This window comes from Falco rusticolus, chromosome 3, assembly GCF_015220075.1.
Source record: "Falco rusticolus isolate bFalRus1 chromosome 3, bFalRus1.pri, whole genome shotgun sequence".
In the NCBI taxonomy this organism is placed as follows: domain Eukaryota; kingdom Metazoa; phylum Chordata; class Aves; order Falconiformes; family Falconidae; genus Falco; species Falco rusticolus.
The window spans coordinates 107,250,854-107,270,296 of NC_051189.1; the positions used below are offsets into that span (position 1 = coordinate 107,250,854).

Consider the following 19,443-nt stretch of genomic DNA (forward strand, 5'->3'; position numbering starts at 1 on the left):
TTTTTGTGAACCAAACAGGTGCGAGGAATTTGGTACTTGTAATTTCTGACACCTCTGAGCTTATTAGTGGTGGTTTAGCCCCACCGGGTTGGAGGCAGCGTGGTCCCCCTGTTTTCCTGGGAGTTTGTCTGCAGGGTGGTGATCTCGTGGACTTTTCCACACAGACTTCTTGGCCCTTGTTAGATTAAACAAACCAAACTCTTTCCTGTCCAGGGCAAGACTTTTCTTCCTCCAGTCATACCAGTAACTCTCCTTTGCCGTGGTTCTTGTTGGGGAAGCGAGGACCGAGGACCGTTTGTTCCGTGTTAAAATTTTATTGCGGTGTCACGCCCCAACTGCCCGCCTTTGCGTTGCTTTGTAAGGTGGCAGTGCGCTGGCCGGTTTATTCTGGAAAAGCTGGCTCCTGAAACACTCCGGGGTTCCTTTCAGCGACGTTGCTTCTGGCCGCCCCCCGGGCGCTGGCGCACTGCCCCAAGCCCAGCTCGGTGGGCGATTTGTTTCGACATTGGTCGCGCAGGGTCCTACAGGAACGGCACGTCCTCCTTGAAATGCCAAACCCTGAAATAACGTGGGGCCTGGCTGTGGAGCACAGACTTGCGGGAGCGAGGGGCTACTTGTGGCGGTCAGTGTCCCTAAAAGGGGTATTGCCTAGCGGGGGGGGGGGGGATGGGATATGGGGGGGATGCACAAAGCCACCGTTCCCCCTGCGCTGTTGTGGCCGTGTCACTTCAACCTGCGCCGCGCCGGCTCCGCTTCTGCGGCCGATTCTCCGTCTCGGGGCTGCCCCCCCCCTCACCCCGCATCGCTGTCGGTCCCCCGCGGCGCCGCTGCCGTCACGTGACTGGCTCCGTGCCGGTGTAACGGGCGGGCGGGTCCCAGGGAGCAGCAACAACCCGGGGCTCACCCGCCATCCGGGGCGGCCCTGCGGCTGGCGGCTGGGCCGCGGCTCGGCCTCGCTGTTTGCCATCGGCCAGGCAGAGCGCGGCCGGTAATTCATGGATTAACGCCCGTCCCGCCGGGGATGGGTCCCGGCCCGGCCCCGCGCTAGCCGCCCGCTGACGTCATAAACCGGCGCGGCGGCGGAAGTGGCGCGTGAGGCCGGCGCTGCTCGTCCCAGGCTCCGGTAGCGGCGGCGGTGAGTGGGCCCGGCCGAGGGGGGGGGGGAACCCGGCGGGGGCCGCCCTCCCCATGCCCCGCTCCCCGCTCTCCCTCAGCGCGGCGGCTCCCGGCGGCTCTCGGGGGCGGCGCGGGGCTGAGGGGAGCGGGGCAGGGGCGGGGCGGAGGCGCGGCCCCGGTGGCAGCGTCTGTGAGGGGAGCGGGGCCCGCAGGGCTGGGCCGGGGCGGGCGAGCGGGCCCGGGGGGGGGCCTGCGGGGCTGGGGGGGCCGGTCTGCGGGGCCCCTGGCGTGTCCGGCCGCCCTTGTCCCCCCCCGGCGGTGGGCCCCGGCCCCCTGTGCTGCCGGCGGGCGGCCCGTGGGGCTGGAGCGGGGCCCTGGGCCCGCAGCCGGGCTGTGTGCCCCCGGGGCGGGACAGGCCAGGCCAGGCCGCCCTCAGGGGAGTCCCGCTCCACTTTGCCTGGAGATGGTCTGTCGGGTGTTTGTCTGTATGTGAAAACGCATAAAAGATAACGTGGCTGCCATGGAATGTGTGGTTTCATTAATGCCCCATTCTTTTTCAGAGTTGTTGTTTTTTTGTAACTCAAATGGGTGATGAAAAGGATTCTTGGAAAGTGAAAACTTTAGATGAAATTCTTCAGGAAAAAAAACGAAGGAAGGAGCAAGAGGAGAAGGCAGAGATAAAACGCATGAAAAATGTAAGCTACCCTTCGGGAAGCGAGTATTTCTAATGAAACCTGAGGAGCTCCAGTGCTTATAGCCTCTTTTTCTGAGAATGAGACTGCCTGCCCTGCCCACGGCATTCCTCTGCGCTCTCACATGTGTCTTGTGTGTGGTGTGGTCTGTGATTCCAGAGTTTGACAAAAATACTGTGCTCTGCTGAGATCTCACTGGCCTGACGTTGCAGCCTGTGCTTTGTTTCATAGTTATTGGTTAGAAAAGGTAGAGAAATGGATGTAACCAGAAGCTGCAGTTAAGTAACAGCCTTTCAAAGATTTTATAAAAGAGTGGGCTTAAGTAATTGTGCTTGAGTAACTTCTGTGTTACTACTTGTTTTGTACAGCTGTATACATAGTAATAATGCTTTTCGAAAAACAATAGTCAACAGATACTCCTTAATCGTGGTTTAATTTTGCTTAGTTACATTGAATTTACAAAAATTCAGCTCTAGTTGCAATCAAACTGCATTTGGCTGCTTACAGCTGTGAAATCTCTGCATCATAAGTTAGTGTGCCTTCCTGGTGCAACCAGTTGAGGATGGCTTTTGAGCCAGGAATGGAAGAGTTGAGTACTATTTACATTCTTTCGTTTTGTGACATAAAAATTAATTGCGTTTTGATTTCGCCCTTTCTTGTGTTTCCGTCGCAGTCAGATGATAGGGATTCAAAGCGGGATTCTCTTGAAGAGGGGGAGCTGAGAGATCATCGCATGGAAATAACAATCAGAAATTCACCTTACAGGAGGGAAGACTCTATGGAAGACAGGTGAGAATAAGAGAATAACCTTGTTAGCTTAGGAAGAGTTACTGAACTGAACCTTCAGAATTACTGAGAAGAGGGTTTAAAAATACTTGAAAGGGAAAAGTTTAACTTCTTTAGCCTGCAGATGTGTCATCTGCTGGAAGAGCATGTTGAGGGTATTGGTTAAGGCTTAACAGTGTTCTGGTTTTGCTCGCTACCTAGGAATAAACCACTTTGCTCAAGATGCAGTTAAGGCAGGCCTGCTAAGTTCTCTTCGATGCTTAATTCATCCTCGGTTTGCTTGTGTATTACAAGCATTTATAATAATAGCTCTCATCTGCGTGACTGTGATTTTCTGTAATGTGCTGTTACTGGCTTGTTTCAGGGGTAATATGGAAATGAGGTTTAATCTAAATAAAATAGGAAAAAAAGCATTCTTTTCAAAGTGGAGAAAAGAGGAAGTAACACACGGGTTGTTTGACAGTACACGTAACCTTCCTGAGTTTCTTCATTTGTCTTGTATTTTAGAGGAGAAGAAGATGATTCCTTGGCTATAAAACCACCACAGCAAATGTCACGGAAAGAAAAAACCCATCACAGAAAAGATGAGAAGAGGAAAGAGAAACGTAGACATCGTAGTCATTCAGCAGAAGGTGGTTGTTACTACATTTGAGTAACATTTCTGGTAGCTTCTCAAGGTGAAGCCCAATGTAGAGAGTGAAATAATACCTGTGGACTAAAGAAAACGTGTCAGGTGGATCAGACAGAGAAATGGAAACTTTTGTTACTTCTTTGATTATGTTTAATGCCCTTACGGGAATGACAAGGGTGTATATGTGTTCGAGAGGACAGTGATTACTTTGGGACAGGGACACAAAATCTACTTTTACTCTTTGAAGTCTGTTAAGTGTACTGGCTTCACTGAGTGGGTGGGCTGAGCTATGATCTTTGTACCTGACTGTAAGGGAAAAAATACCCTTTCTAGAAACATTCATGTTGTATTCCTGTTGCTAACAGCCTTTTTCTATTTTAAGGCAAGTATTTGTGTAAGATGTTATGATTCTTTAATTTTCCAACACCCTTTCAGATCAGAATTTTTCCGTTAAGAAAATATTAGAGAACATGAAAATAGGTTACCTTTCTAATTTTGCTTTTTAAAAATAGGAGCACTAAGTATTTTGAAGAGTAACACTCCAAAATTTTTGTTTGTTTAGGGAAACATGCCAGAGTGAAAGAGAAAGAACGGGAACATGAGCGTAGGAAGAGACATAGAGAAGAGCAGGATAAAGCCCGTCGTGAATGGGAAAGACAGAAACGGAGAGAAATGGCAAGGGAGCATTCCAGGAGGGAGAGGTACATCCATGCCTCCCTCCTCTGTGACAAACCAGCAGAGATGAACAGCTTCCTCCTCTTAAGTCTCTCTAACCTTTCATTGTTCTGAAATGACAAAAAAATTCAGAGCAGAAGCTTATAAGGTCTGATGCCAGTGCCACGTTCCTATGAATGTGTTGTCTAACAAAAATTTGTTCTTGACTTGAATTACCTTTGTAAGTGGCTTCATTGCAACAGATACTTCTAGGTGATTTAATTGCCAGTGTTTTACTATTAATGAAGAAAAAAAAAAAAAGGGTGAACCAGATTTGCATAGTATCGGGATTTATTAACTGAATTTGTTTAATTTCTGTTTAAATCCTGATAAATGTGCAGAAGCTTGTGTGTTTTAGAGCTCGTCGTCTTTGTCTTTGAAATGCCGATCAGCTGGAAAGCTATGTCTGTTTTTGATGTGCAGTCGTGGTATTGTTGCTGATGAAAGGGAATGGCCCTATAGTTTGTTGCAGCAGAACAGTTTTCCTTTACTTCATAAGCTGAATGTGTAGAGTCTGTAACGTAACAAAAACTAATTCTTTCCTAGAGATCGTCTGGAGCAACTTGAACGAGAACGAGAGAGAAAAATCAGAGAGCAGCAAAAAGAACAAAGGGAGCAAAAAGAACGAGAAAGGCGAGCTGAAGAAAGGCGTAAGGAGCGGGAAGCCAGAAGAGAAGGTAACTGTCTCTGTGTAAATGTTGTTTGGGCTCGCTATCTGCTGACACAGTGGTGGTATGGAGATACAGAAAGCGTACTTGGGTCAGTGCCAGAATGTAAAAAAAATGAAAGGGTGGGACGACGACTTCTATGTCCAGAGGGAAAAAACCCAAATCTGTTAAGTTGTACGCAGGGAAATAAAACAATGTCATATGCCTTAAATGTCATGGCATATAAATTAGTCACTAAGTCTTTCTTTGCCTCTCTCCATTAGTCTGGTTTCCTATAGAAACAAGATTCATGTAGTTGACATTGTCTCTGTGTGCGTGTGAGTGTATCCCTCATGATCCCTGTTGCTTCTGAACTCTTTGGCTGAGTCTAACACAATTTCATAGAGATTGAAGTCTCAAAATAAAATGTTTTAAGGATTTGGGGAAATAAATTGCAAAGGCAGGGAGAGACATCGTGGAAATGCTCCAGCCATGAAAAAGACTGTAGTGGGAATCAAGCGGGGAAGATAGGCAACTTAAATTTAAACTAACTTCTGCACATGAACCCTCAGGTTGCATAGCATATCAGATACTTGCAATCTTAAGTTCAGATCACTTTTGGTTAAAGGATCTCTGTCAGAGGTAAAAATCAGGGCCCATTCGTGTGATCAGGCGAGGAATATTGTTCAAGAGTAGCAGAAGCCACCATATTTATAGCTGTTCTTTCTAGTTCAGCTCATACCAAACAGCTCCTTTTTGTCTATCCTAGCCTTTCATTTTAGTTACTTTTGTTGCTCTAAATGTTCTGTCAGCTCCTTCTAAACCTGATCTGGTTTTATTCTTTTATCTATCTTCCTGGTCTGTCTGCTTCTCTCTCTCTCTCTGGCATTGAAGCCTTAGTTTCAGGCTGTTTACTGTGGAATATGTAGGGCATCTTGCTTCTGTTTCCCAAGTGTGGCAGCACCTTTCTCAAAGTAGTACAAGCCCGTTTTTTATTATGTACGAGGCAAATTGTAGTCCTTTATTCTCCTAGGTACAGTTAGGTTCCACTTCCACTCTTCCCTACTACCCTCTAGTTTGTAAGGAAAACCGAAAATATGCAAAGCAGATGTTTGTGGCAGGCAGAAGTATTCTAATTAGGGCAGGGAGCTGTAACAATTTCTTCCGATTTTGTTTTCACTAGTTTCTGCACACCATAGAACAGTGAGGGAAGAATATGGAGACAAAGTAAAAATGAGACCCTGGAGTCGCAGCCCATTACGACAGCAGAGGGACAAGCTTGAGCAAGGAGAGAGCAGGAAACCAGGTAGCATTTGCCACTTTACAATGTCTTTGCCTGGGGGCTAGGAGGAGCTGCTCTGGGGTAGTGTCTTAATTTTTAGTGGTAAACATATATCCCTGGTACTCTTGTTGAAAGTGTTATATCTTCAGCCATATGTGTAATAGTATATTCAGCCATAGCGGCATAACCCTGGAGTATTCATCAATATGTACATACTTATGGTTTTCTAAAGCAATGCTGTTTTTTCCGGTAATTGTGCAAGTGACAAATAGAATTAATCTTTCCTTTGCAGTAGGAGGAGTGGTAATTTTAAAAGTTTCTAAGTGAGTTACTTCATTCAGTGATGAAAAAAGCAGCTGACTGAATTTTTACATTTTGCTACTTTAATGCCCTCACAGATTAAAAAGGGATTCTTTACACTAGCTCCAGCTGGATTTATTCTTAGGAACTAAGTTAGCTTGAAAGGTTACCTTACAGGGATCAATCTAGTTTAAGCATCACTGATACTGTCATCTTGTAGAAGAAAATAAATACTCAAGGCAGTATTGTGGTGAGATGGTGAATTTTGTTTTCTAAGCCTGAAAACGGTCCTTCCCGTGCCTACAAGGTCCTAACCACGAGTAGAGAATTCACACAATCAATGTAAAAGCAGTTAAAGAAAAGCTCTGGCTGCCTTATTAATGTGTGTGGCTGTAAAAACAAGCATAACTATTTCAAGTAAGCTGATTGCAGAATGTAATCAGCTGAAATTCCAGGTGGAGGCAGGCACTAAGTCCTTCAAAGCGACTGTCTTAATTGATTAACGGTTCTTTGCATGTGCTAGTTCATGGTCATCCAGAGGGACTGCGTTAGAATAGTAAGCGCTGTATGTACACATGATAGTGAGGCTGTGTCGTGGCGATACTTGTTACCATGATACTTTTTTTTTTTTAAATTAATATTAGAGGGGCTTAGGCATATATCATGCTTAAAAAGAAAAGGTTAATATTCCACCGTTTTGGCTGTTGATCCTGCACCACTGCAGTTCAGAAAAACTGTCTGTCTTTCGAGCAGAGTGAAGTGGTTTTTTTTTCAGTAACATGGAAACAGTGTTACATACGGAATGTTCAGCACCAATCTGATGGCCAGGTGAAGTGAAGCAGTTACCTGGGCGTTCAGAGTCATTTATGAGTAGAAGTCATACTCAGTCAGCACCCTGTTTTTAATTTTTGTGGTCTTAACAGTCAAAGAAGAGAAACCAGAAGAGAGAGATCCTCTTTCAGACCTGCAAGACATCAGCGACAGTGAGAGAAAAACCAGCTCGGCAGAGTCCTCATCAGGTGATTAAGTGGAATTTAGTAGATGTAATTAATTGTACGGTTGTCTGTTGAGGAAACACTGTTGTTGGAGCGTGTGCCTACTTAGTTCTGTGTTTGATTGTTCCTGAACAGAATCTGGATCAGGCTCGGAAGAGGAGGAGGAAGAGTCTAGCAGTGAAGGTTCTGAGGAAGAGGGAGAGGAAGAGGAGGAGGAGGAGGAGACGGGGAGCAATTCTGAGGAAGTGTCTGAGCAGTCAGCTGGTGAGTCTGGTCCTAAAGCAGGGCCTAGAACGGTGTGTTGCGATTTTCTTTGTTTCTCATTCTGTATTGTTTTATTTGAACATTCTCCTTTTCTCTTAGTCTAGGATAGGCTGAGACCTCACAGGTCAAGATAACTAAAAAGAAAAAAAACAAGTACAAGTCATATTCTGTCCTTTTATATAGAGGTAATACCCATTATTCGTCTAAGATGCCAGATTAGAAAACTGAAAGCCATTTTTGTCTTCCTAAATGGTGTAAGGCTAACAGTTTAAGTCATTCCATAACATAACAAATATTCTGTAGAGAACAATTCTGCACTGATTTGGGGGGCGTGTGTGTGAAATACAAATGTATCTGTCATTTTGAATTATTTTCAGTTGCAAATTTCAGGGGTTTTTTTTCATGCCAGTACAAGTAAATGTATGTCAGAAAGGGTTAGTAAAAACATATACTTACAGCTGTTCTAATTAGTAAAGGAAAGGCGCAAAAGCATGCTTTGATGGCTGGGTGGTGTTTTTTTTAAAAAATCAATTATAGTTAATAAGCATAACTTCAATTATGAACAGATAGTCATATGTTTCCCGACTTAATTTATTCACCTGCCCCCATCCCCAAATTCCAGATAATTGGTAAGAATCGTGTTCCCTGCTGGAAGCTGAAAGGTGCAGTTTTGAATGAGGGGAAGCATTTGCTTTCTAACCGAAACAAGGTCACTAACTAGATAGTGAAGAAGGTAAAGAAGGCCTGGCAAGTTAGAAAAGCATTTCCATAGTGATCTGCCTGACAAGGGACTGCAGGAATGTTGACTTTGTACAGCTGAACTTGATTCTGTTTTGCAGAAGAGGTGAGCGAAGAAGAAATGAGTGAAGAGGAGGAACGGGAGAATGGAAACCACATCCCAGTTGGTACAATGCAAATACTGAATATTTAAAGAAGTGTTTGGCTGATTTTTTGCAGCCTAATAAATCTGTTTCTCAAATATTTAAAAATATTTTAAAAGTATTTCTTGTGGCAACTTTGCCATCATTCTAAAATACCCCATATTTGGCATTTTGGGGCCATTCTCATGTCAGAATCAGAAATTCCTTGATGTCTGTTCCAAGGTCTATGTTTAGAGGAAATCAGATGCTAGTCGAACGAGCTGATGTTTCCTTCTTTTTCATTTTGGGTCTCTTATCCTGTCCTCTCCTCAAAAACTTTGCAATCAGAATGAGATCTTCTGGGTCACTTTCCCCTTTCATTCTGTTAGGGTAAAGATTTATTTTTCTGACATGCGATATTTAATGCTGGAGATTGTATGGTACACGACTGTAAACCGGTTCTTGACAGCATCATCTGTGCAAGGAGGAGGAATCGGGCTTCTCGTTGGTCTGTACTGACACAGTACCGTAAGCTGTGTGAGCTGCACACCCGCCTCCTGTAGTGCTCAGGCTTTCCCTACCCTTTGTCTAAAGCTGAACTTCCTTGTTCCAAACGGCTCCCTCTTTCCGTGACTGATTCTGACTTTTAAAGTTACAGAGTCGAGGTTTGACCGAGATTCGGCGGGAAGCGAAGTAGAAGAGGAGGAAGTGGGGGAGGGCACCCCTCATTCCAATGCCATGACGGAAGGGGACTATATTCCTGACTCACCAGCCTCCTCCCCCATTGAACTGAAGCAAGAGCTGCCCAAGTACCTTCCTGCACTTCAGGTAGAGGATCGCTTAAAGGATCCTTGGGAATACCATGGGCGCACAGATTTCCCTAGCGGCTTGCTTAACATCGTGAACACGCATTTGAGCATGAGGGAGTATATGGGCAGAATACACTTTGCTGACTCGGCGTCACAAAATTACACATTTATGTGTGAAATGCTGCTGTCTTGCGTTTGATGAGGCAAAAATGTGTGCACGGAGCACACATCTTTTAGATACAGAGGATGTCATAATACATTTGATACTCTGGTATCTTGGTATTGCTGTCTGAAGATACGTACTTGTGAGAGAAAAGTTCTGTTAACGTGCATAGAAACTGGTGGGGGGTTATTCTTTTTGTAGCCAATGGAAAAGTGTAGAAATATGAAGAGGAAGCGTATTTTTGTTAATTGAACTATGTGAAAGTATCAGTCTAAGGTGCTGAGTTGCCACCTTTGCCGTTGTGGCAGAAATCTCTTTACTCTATGCAAAAGGGAACGAGTGAAGACTTAACGAAATAATGGAGTTAGGCTACTAAAACACAGACAATGTCCAGGATTCCTTTAGAGATCCAAGTAGGAAAAAAAAACCAAACTACCAAAGATACCATTCTCACGTGGCGTAGCCGTATTGTTGAATTTGTTTGGTAAATTTTAATTATCCCTGTGAAGTTGCTGAGGTTTACCATATGTCTTCTCAGAAACAAGCAGCGAAACCCTCCCCCAGATGCTGGAGAAGTAAATGTCCGTCTGTCTGTTTTTTCAGGGGTGTCGTAGCGTGGAGGAATTTCAGTGTCTGAACAGGATTGAAGAAGGAACGTACGGTGTAGTGTACAGAGCGAAAGACAAGAAGACTGGTTAGTATAAGTGGTAGCCGATTATTATCTTCACTGTATTTAAGGCTGCAGTTGTATGCGAATTCTGGGTCTGAGTTTTTCATTGATGAACAAAAATCTGTCTAAAATACTTCCTTCTTTACGAAGAATAATTCTGCTTTTTTGTAGGGGGTGGGCTTTGACATAGGGCTTCACTTGCAGCTCTTGGTGTTCAGCAGTAATCCCTATATTGGCTGTGCTGGTGGAGAACAATTAAAACACTTTCAGTTTTTGGCTCCAAAGGCAGTTACTTCTGGCTCGAGATCTGCTGTAGGTAGTTACCAGGTTGGAAGTTTTCAAAACTTGATATAAACATTCCACCAGGCGTCACTGTAAGCGCAACTCCTGATTAAAGCAGCGGTTGGTGTGCAGTGAGTCTATACTGCAGTGTTTTGTTGTAGAAAGAAATGTCGGTCATCATTTTTAAAGCTCCTTCTCAAGTGTATTTATCTTTTTAAAACTTGGTCTCTTTGCTTATCTGGTTTGTAACGGCAAGCGTCTTGAAGAAATTACTGCATTTTCTACGAGTGGTGCAAGAGCCAACCATCAGGTCGTTTATATGTTCTTCTTCCACGGCGATTCCTCAAGTTAAAGAAATATTTGGTAGTTTAACAAAAATAGTGATATTACTGCAGCACACTTTTTTTTTTTTTTTTTCCTGGAAAAAGAGAAGGTACAGCAAGATACGATCTGCTCTTTTGGCTCTGACCTTGGTTTCCCTGTAGTGTTGCCGTCACTAGTGATGCATTCCTTTTTAGCAAGCTGGTCATTTTCAAGGCGAACTGTAACGCAGTAAATTAAATATCTGCAATTTTAAATTGAGTTGGCAGATGGTGAAGAGAGCTTGTAAAAAGAACTATGCTCCAAAGCAGACCTTGACAGAAAATAGAGTTATTCTCAGGTTCCAACTGACAAGCTGTGATTTTGGTGACAGGTTTAAAGTTCTGGATGCCTTGGCTCCTCTCTTTATTTTAGAATAATGTGCCCAGTTGTCTCCTGTGGCGAGTGGAAGTATACAGCTGGCGTCGTGCTCTCTCTGAGTTCACTTGTTTACTCAACAACTACCATGAGCTCATTTTCCTTTTCCTTCTCTGTCTTGGGGCCCACTCTGAGAATGACGTAACCATTATTCTCCACAATATCTTCCAAACCCAGATGTATTTAAATCATTCCCTTCAGTAATGTTTTAAATGGCGTCTTGGTTTCCAGTCGGGTCTTTAAACAGAGGTAAATTGCGTTTGAGGCATTCCTGTCTGCTGTTTTACCTGCCCAGCTGTGGCGAGGGGGTTAGAGTTAAATGCATTTTTCTTTAGTTTCTTTCCAGAGGAGTTATACTGGGATACACTGAAATTCATGGTGCAGCTTTTGGATTGTTGTTTTGGATTTCCTTCTTTAAACTTGGCGATCTTGTGGTGGTGGTGGTGGTGTTTTTTGGCTTTACTTTATTAATGTGAGACTGGTGCTTTTCTTGGTTCAACATAACGTCTTGAATAATGGTGTCCATTCAAATAAATTAGTGACAGAACACCGGGGGACCTCTTCACGTGCATTTTATTTTATCTCCCATATGTGTGATGGGAGATCTGGAGTTAATTCTGTTTTCTTTGCAGATGAAATTGTGGCTCTGAAGCGACTGAAAATGGAAAAGGAAAAGGAAGGCTTTCCCATTACTTCTCTGAGAGAAATAAATACTATTCTGAAAGCACAACATCTAAATATTGTCACTGTCAGAGTAAGGCCACAGTCTTCTATTTCAGACGTATTTTTGTTCTTGAAATATTGCCTCTTGGCTTTTAGAATGCCTTATGAAAATGTTAGCATTCGTAGCAGAGCTTGTTTCTGTAAACAGCTGTATACTACCCATAAAACTATACAGACATTACCTGTCTCCACATAATCTCATGTTTTGCAAAAATGAGCTGTTTGTTGGGGGTATTTTATAGAATAAAGATATTTTTCTATGGATTTTATGACCCATGGCAGGCGCCACTTATCCTTTAGCCAGTAGATTTCTAAAATGCATTTTTGCATGCTTTTTTAATACCGTGTGCTTGTTTTGATCATTTGTTTCTGTGTTTTAGGAGATTGTTGTAGGTAGCAATATGGATAAAATCTATATCGTAATGAACTACGTAGAACACGATCTCAAGAGTCTGATGGAAACAATGAAGCAACCGTTTCTACCAGGTACTGTTTGCCATAGTCTCTTACAGATCTCAGAACTGCAAAGCTGGCCAAGACAGAGCTCGGTGTCTTCGGGCTGTAGTGATGTCAGAGAACTGGTTTTGTTCGGTGACGTGTATTGCCTTGGGACGTCCTTTGCGTGTTCTTTGGAACAGAGACTTCACTGCTTTTTCTCTGTTCAGTCTGACTTTTTGAGAGGTGTTAATTTCTGAGCGTTACTCGGATGCATTCCAGCTATCCAAATTAATTTTGCTTTATCGGCAGCTCTGTGGGTCTAACTGCTCTCGTTTTGTGACATGTTTTTATGGTGCAGTCTGTCCCCTGCTTTTAAGTTGACATCCCTTTCTTCCCCCTGCCCCTTTCTGGATTCTCCAAACAAAAAAAAATTATTAAAGATTTATTCTCTTAAATGCATTTGGCTTCTTTTTATCGTTTCAGGTGAAGTGAAAACCTTGATGATTCAGTTACTGCGAGGAGTTAAGCATCTTCACGACAACTGGATACTTCACCGAGACTTGAAAACGTCTAACCTGTTGCTCAGTCATTCAGGCATTTTAAAAGTAAGAATTACATGAAATTTACTTATGAAAAAGTTTGGATTGCAGAATTGCACTTGCCTTACAGCTGTGCCAGGAGCTCGATGGAACGTTCTGCTGCAGCTGTAAGGTTTATGCTAGGATGTGATCTGTAAGGGTGGGCTAGTGGATACTGAATTCCTTACAGCGGGACTGCACTGAGCAGTGTTCTCTTCTTGGTGGTGCAGCAAACCAGAAGCGTGACAGTGGCATTTACTTTTTCTGTATCAGCCTCACAATGTTTGAACCGGGATTGTTGCTCTTTCAACCTGAGAGATTGTGAGGCTTAATGGAGAATATAAATCTCTGTGGTATCGCTGAACTGTGCAGTTACTGGTGGAGGTGGAGATTTTCTTTACAAAGAAAAAGTCTTTGAAGTTGCACGCTTTAAAAATCTCACCTTTCACTGACAACTGCAAAGTTGAAGTCAGCTTCTGCTGTTGTTGGGCTTTATTTTCCCCCTGCCCTATAAACTTTCTGTCAAGGTGATCAATAATGGGAGCTCGTTACTTGGCCTCAAGAAGTCAAAAAAACACATTTTTCCCTTCAGTGGGAAACCAAAGGCAGGCCCACGAGAAACGGCGTGCTCCACGTGGCTGTTGTTGAAGGTGGAAGCCATGCGATAGCCAGCGTGGCCCACGCGTGTCGGCACTGACAGCGAACGGTGTGGTCAACGTTGGGAATATTGCTCGTTGCCAATTTTTCATTTAGGTTGGAGATTTTGGACTCGCCCGAGAATATGGATCCCCGCTGAAGCCTTACACGCCCGTGGTGGTGACGCTTTGGTACAGGGCTCCAGAGCTGTTGCTTGGAGCTAAGGTATGTTTCTCCTTGTTCCTCTGGCTGCTGGAGGAATGACTCTCCACACTAACCTGTATGAGTATGCTTGATTCTCTTGTTTTGATTTAGAGATGGAAATTCTGAACCTTCAGCATGATCTTTTCTAGTAACACAGCTAAAAAGGTCCCGTCTTCCACAGAGGGAAGGTGGGTGGGTGATGGATCAAGTGTTTCTCCTTTGGGATGCTGATGTGGTAGTGCCACTGCACTTCTCACGGATAAGTGCAAACTGTCACTGTCATCTTAGGCAGCTGGATTTTTCTTTTAACCTTAGTCAAAAATTTGTGACATCTGAGAGCAGAACAAGGTACGAGCAGAACAAGGTACTAGCAACACTCTGGCAACGTTCCCTACTGGTTACTTGTTTCCTAACTGAAATCTGGATGCAATCAGGAGCATTCTGTAGGGCTCCAGTGACAAGAACCATGCCAGTAAAAAAATGCTGCACTACCACCAAAAAAATGGCTGCAAAAGTGAAAGAAGCCCTATGCTATCTTTCAAAGGTGTTCTTGGAGCAGCAGTGGCTACATTTAAGAAAAGAGGTGTGCCGTGGAGAGCAGGTTTGGTACCCATAACCTGAGATTATTGTTGTAGCAAAAGAAGGGCCAAGGATCTGTGTGAAAGAGAGTGCAAGGTCGAGTGCTTTGCTAGTTCGTGCTGCTCTGTGAGTGAAAAAGAATGGCAGCGTTGTGGAGGCTTCGTTTCATCCTGTAGTATTTGTGTGTATGGGTATTACTCGTCATTCACAGCAATTTTAACTTCTAAATAAATACAGTTGAGACCTTGGGTGTTGGAGTGATCAGATGTGTTCTGTTCAGAATGGTAGAATCCTTAAAAAAAAAAAAAACTTAAACACAAACCAAACCCTCAAATAAAACCCCAAACTGGAAGAACAACACACCCCATGCCCACCTCCCCCAGACAACTCAGTGTGAGTATCTTACTGGTTCTATAAGGTATATTTCTTCTTTTCAGGAATATTCGACGGCGATAGACATGTGGTCCGTAGGGTGTATATTTGGAGAGCTGCTAACGCAGAAACCGCTGTTCCCAGGGAAGTCAGAAATTGACCAGATTAACAAAGTTTTTAAGGTAATATTTTTAACACCTTTGGATTCTGACTGGTTTTAAAGCCAGGTAATTAGAGCAGTAAGAAACTGAAAGCGCTTGTTGCTCTTTGACAGAGATTCAGCCTTAATAAAGGGCTTACTACTCTTGTTTTACAATACTTACAGTAGGCTAAGACCATGATTTGTGTTTTGTCTGTTTTCTCAGTGCTTACCAACTCCTGTAGCTACATAATGAGTAAGCAGAAGAGTTACGCTCTAGAATGAGTTTATTAAGGAGATGTTTTAATTTACAGGATCTGGGTACTCCGAGCGAAAAAATCTGGCCTGGTTACAATGAGCTGCCAGCAGTAAAGAAGATGACGTTCACGGAATATCCCTATAACAACCTACGCAAGAGATTTGGAGCCCTCCTCTCTGATCAGGGGTTTGATCTGATGAACAAGTAGGTGCTAGCTGCGCGCCTGTCCCTGGAAAAGCTGTTCACATGCTGTGGTACTGGTGGAAAATGACGTGTAGTGAAGCATGGTATTTCAGTGCATTTAACCTGGTCAAGACATGCCTGATGCCTTTGAAGTTTCTGTGACATTCCTTGCAATGCTATTCCTCACTCTCCCAACAGCTTTATTCAGTGTGCCATGCTCTTAACACCTGCTGTTAAACCTCAGTCCAAGGTTGTTCTCGCACACCTATATCCAAGAAGAACAAAAAAGGTTTTAGTAGTAGTTTTAGCTCATTCATGTCATGTGTAATTACGTGGCGAGTCAGCTATCGTGTTCTGCTGATGGATCTTATTAAAACAATTAAATTACAATTGAAAAAAGTAGTATATTCTAGAGATCATATTAAAGAATTAGGAAAACAGCAATCTTGGAGGTTTTCCTAGGTTTTCGAAGTTTGCAAGCTCGGTCACATTGGATGTTCTGGCAGTCCTTTTAACTAACTCTGCTGGTGAATTCTGATCGCATTCCGATTAATTTTTCTTTAGAAGGTGGACAGTGGCTTTGAGAGATTTTTGTTCCCCTCCCTCCCCTAATATTTCCTTTAAATTTTGTGACATGAAGTAGGGGAAAGTGAATTTCGGATCTTACTTAGAACTTGTCTCTGTTAAAAAAATCTAAATTAAAAAAAAAATACTTAAAAAAAAAAAATTCAAGTCTTTCTAATTTTTAACAGTTATGCTGCTCCAGATTTTTGAGTGAGTTGTGAATAATTTATTGGAAGTTAGGTCCAAGCATAACTTGTCTTAATAAACATAGATATCGCATCAGTGTCATCTACTTAATTGCTTTGGTTATGACAGGGCTATCGGGCCTTTGTTATTTTGGGTAACAACAACAATACTGTAGTATTCGTGTAGGTCTGGAACTTGCAAAAACGCATGAGTAAGTGTACGTTGGTCAGTGGAACTCGTTACATGCACAAATCTTGGATATACAAATGTTTATGTAGTCAGGGCTCAATACTGTTTGGTAGGATGGACAGTACAGGAAAACGTATTTCTGTATTGTGAAAGGTTTAAAATAATGAAATACAGGTTGTGCAGGTAAGTTACACTATATCCCAGTATTTTGCAGTGTATCAATGTAATCTAAGTTGTCCTCTCTAAAAAGCAAAACAGCATTGTAAAATACTTTAATTGACCCGTCCTGGGCTGCCTTCTGAGCTGTATCTGACTACCCCGGGGTTCTGAGGTACCTAATGATGCCGCTGAACAGATCCCTACAAAAGCACCTTTTGAGATGTAGTTCCAGCTGCGGTTCCTTTAATTAATTACAGGTTCATGTAGGAAGCATGCTTTTCAAATCAGCTAGCTGTGTTAGCTTGCCCAGATGTCAGCAGTCGTACCCATTAATAGAAATCTTTGTTAAAAGTCAAAAAATTCTGCATTGCATTTCTGAAGAATGTATAATTCTGGGACTAAAACTTCTCTTCTTTCTGCCCCTGTCTCTTTCCTTCCCTACTTCACTGTCTTCCTAAATTCTTCTCAGCTTTCTGACCTACTACCCAGCCAGAAGAATTACTGCCGAAGATGGTTTGAAGCATGAGTATTTCCGAGAGACTCCCCTGCCGATTGACCCCTCCATGTTTCCCACCTGGCCAGCGAAAAGTGAACAACAAAGGGTGAAACGTGGCACCAGCCCGCGACCACCCGAGGGGGGCCTTGGCTACAGTCAGTTGGTGAGCACAGCTCGTGTTCTCGGGCGGGTCCAAAGCCTGGGTTTGGCAAAGCTCATGTAGGTGGCATCTGTTAAGTCTTCTGGGGCTTGGAAAAAAAGACACGCTGGAAGTCCAGCTTTCCCTCTTCCCTTTGCAAAGGGCAGGGCCAGTTACCGGTGCATTCCCAGAATCACCATTTCCGTACATAACCTGAGAAGGAAATGATGCCTGGTTTTACCACAGTGCAGAACACTTTTTCCTGTTGGAAGCGTACGTTGTTTTACACTTTCAGCTACACTTTTCAAAGCTGCATTATTTATTTTTGCAAAAATCCAACGCCGGGTAAAGTTACGTGCATCTTGTGGCTAGGAACAGTCTCCTTTTCCCAGGATTTGGAGAGGAATTCCCAGAAAGGCAAGGCTGGTGTTCCTTCTGGCCGTGGGGCTTGTGCTGCCCGTTTTGATGAAAAGCCAGCTGCAAAAGATGCCCTTGGAAGTACAGCATGTTACAGTCCCAGGTGCCTTAATTGTGTCAGCCTTGTAGCGCTATCTCCGTGTCTCAGCGTAGCCGGAAGGCACTGCGCCCTATTGAACAGATGAAGTAGCCTTTAAGGTTTATTTAGCCTTGATTATTCAGGGTATAGAAATTAACACCGAGGGTACACAGAGTGTGTTTCATCAGACACTCACTAGTTGTACCTCACACTTATACAGTGTGTGCCACGTTATTTTTTCGTTTCACATGTGCAGTCCAGGTATACAAAGGGGGAATACACTTGAGAGACCTTCAGAAAAGAGAACTTTTGAAATAGCAATATTTAAAGGTCACTAATAATGCTCTGCATCAGCCTTAGCTAATGATACAATGAAATCAAACGTTTGTTTTTCATCTCCTAGAGATACTTTATTTTCTTGTTGTTGTTTTAATTTTTGTGTTGGAGAAGTAAACGCATCTGCTTTTACTTCTATCAGACACTGGCTGACAAATGAATTGTGATTGGTTTTCACAGGGTGACGATGATTTGAAAGACACGGGTTTTCATCTGACCACCACAAATCAAGGAGCATCTGCTGCAGGACCTGGTTTCAGCCTCAAGTTTTAAACTCAACATGAAAGAGGGGGAGGAGGAGGAAAAAAAAAAAAAAAGAGAGGAGAAAAAAAAAAAAGGAACTGTTCGTGTGAGTGGATTTCTGAGTGCCCCAGTTCTGTTCTTCACGTCAGGGAGACTAGATGTTTTTCACAGGCAAAAAGTCAAATGTCATCACAGATTCAAAGGCAAGATCTTGCTGGGTGTGGAGGATAACTGCTGCATTCCATTAGAGGACTGGAATTAACCTGAAAAGCCAAGGATCATTACAAAATTTGACAAAGGAAAACTTGAAGTACAATCCTGGAACAGTTCTCCTGTTTTATTTTTTAGGGTTTGGTTTGTTTTGTTTCCTTGTAAATTTGTAGAATTAAAATACATTTTTATTTGTTTAACAGTGTGAAGGATTTCATTTCTTCACATGCAGGAAACTTGGATGTTGGTGGCATTAAGTCTTCTAGAGTGGAAACTTATTCCCCCCAATCTCTGCTGGCACTATTACAGCATATTGTCAGCCTGGACAAACTTTTTTTAAAAAAAAGTAGTAAATTGTTTGTGTCTGAATATAGTTAGGGCAAAAACTGTAACAGTTCTGATGTTTCTTTCCTGTTGCGTGCCTTGCAGAGAGCTAGGCGGGGTTGGGCTCGATACTCACTGGCAATATTTTTGGGTGCACTACTGAGCTGGATGCTGTTTGATGTGTTGTATACGTGTATTTACAATGGCACTGGTGCAAAAGTCGTCCTCTATTGTTTTCTAAATCAGATTTATATGGAGACTTGAAACTTTATTTTCTGTAGAAAGTTCTTTTCAATACGCCCTTTTTCCATAAAAAGAAGAGCTTAGCTTTGCTGATTGTATAATGCCGTATTCCAGTCCTTTCTCGTAAGATAAAAGACCAGAGGAATCATGTTGGAATATCACGTCCTTTTGAGTCTGATTTACATTGTTATTCTTTTCTGAGAACAGGAAGATTTGGAAAATACTGGGGTATTTGTGCTGTCAGGACTGGGCACCAGTCCAGTAAAAAGATTGACTTGAATTGTAAACGTGCTAGCCGTTTCAGTACATTTTTAAGAGGTTTTCTGGATAACGGCCTTGGAACTGGAACGTGGATGTACTAAACTGGTCAGTTTTGTAACCGGTAGGGTTGGTGTTTGCTGTGGAGGAAGGCGGAACTCTTTTCTCTTTAGGCCCGAGGGGTGGTTGCCTAGTACTGAAGGAGAACCAGTTCTGTTCCTAGTCTGGGAACGGAAGCGTGCGTGATTTTAGCAAGATTCCACCTAGGCGGAGCGTGATGACCCCCTGGCTGGATGCAGGGCTTCGCAGCAGCCCACAGCCCACGGAGTCCCGGCAAGGAGCGCCGTTTCGCCGCAGCCCGCGCTGAGCGCTGAAGGACTCACCCACAACCGCCTGGTGTGTGTTTCATGCTGTAAAATGATTTCCTTCCTTGGCGTTGCAGCCAGCGCGGGCATCACTGGAAGATCCCTGTTCCTGACAAAAAGGATTATGCATCTAAGTGGGGGAAGCTTTACTAAACAAAGAAAACCTAACGCTGGA

At 43.4% G+C, this 19,443-nt stretch overlaps 1 protein-coding gene across 3 annotated transcripts; it reads left to right on the forward strand.

Moving 5' to 3' along the window:
- The first annotated feature begins 1,004 nt into the window (after positions 1-1,004).
- Positions 1,005-18,743, forward strand: LOC119144179 (cyclin-dependent kinase 11B). Of its 3 annotated transcripts, XM_037379150.1 has the most exons (20): positions 1,005-1,135; positions 1,677-1,811; positions 2,482-2,597; positions 3,102-3,226; positions 3,788-3,926; positions 4,486-4,616; positions 5,770-5,892; positions 7,092-7,187; positions 7,299-7,427; positions 8,267-8,332; positions 8,940-9,115; positions 9,863-9,953; positions 11,582-11,703; positions 12,053-12,158; positions 12,594-12,715; positions 13,442-13,549; positions 14,545-14,661; positions 14,933-15,081; positions 16,628-16,817; positions 17,806-18,743. In XM_037379150.1, exons 2-20 carry the CDS (start codon positions 1,701-1,703, stop codon positions 17,896-17,898), a joined length of 2,310 nt encoding a protein of 769 aa, XP_037235047.1. In that variant the 5' UTR covers positions 1,005-1,135; positions 1,677-1,700; the 3' UTR covers positions 17,899-18,743. The 3 variants fall into 3 exon arrangements, with proteins under 3 accessions (XP_037235047.1, XP_037235046.1, XP_037235048.1); XM_037379149.1 differs by lacking the exon at positions 1,005-1,135 and having other exon boundaries at positions 8,946-9,115; XM_037379151.1 differs by lacking the exons at positions 1,005-1,135; positions 5,770-5,892.
- The last annotated feature ends 700 nt before the right edge of the window (positions 18,744-19,443 follow it).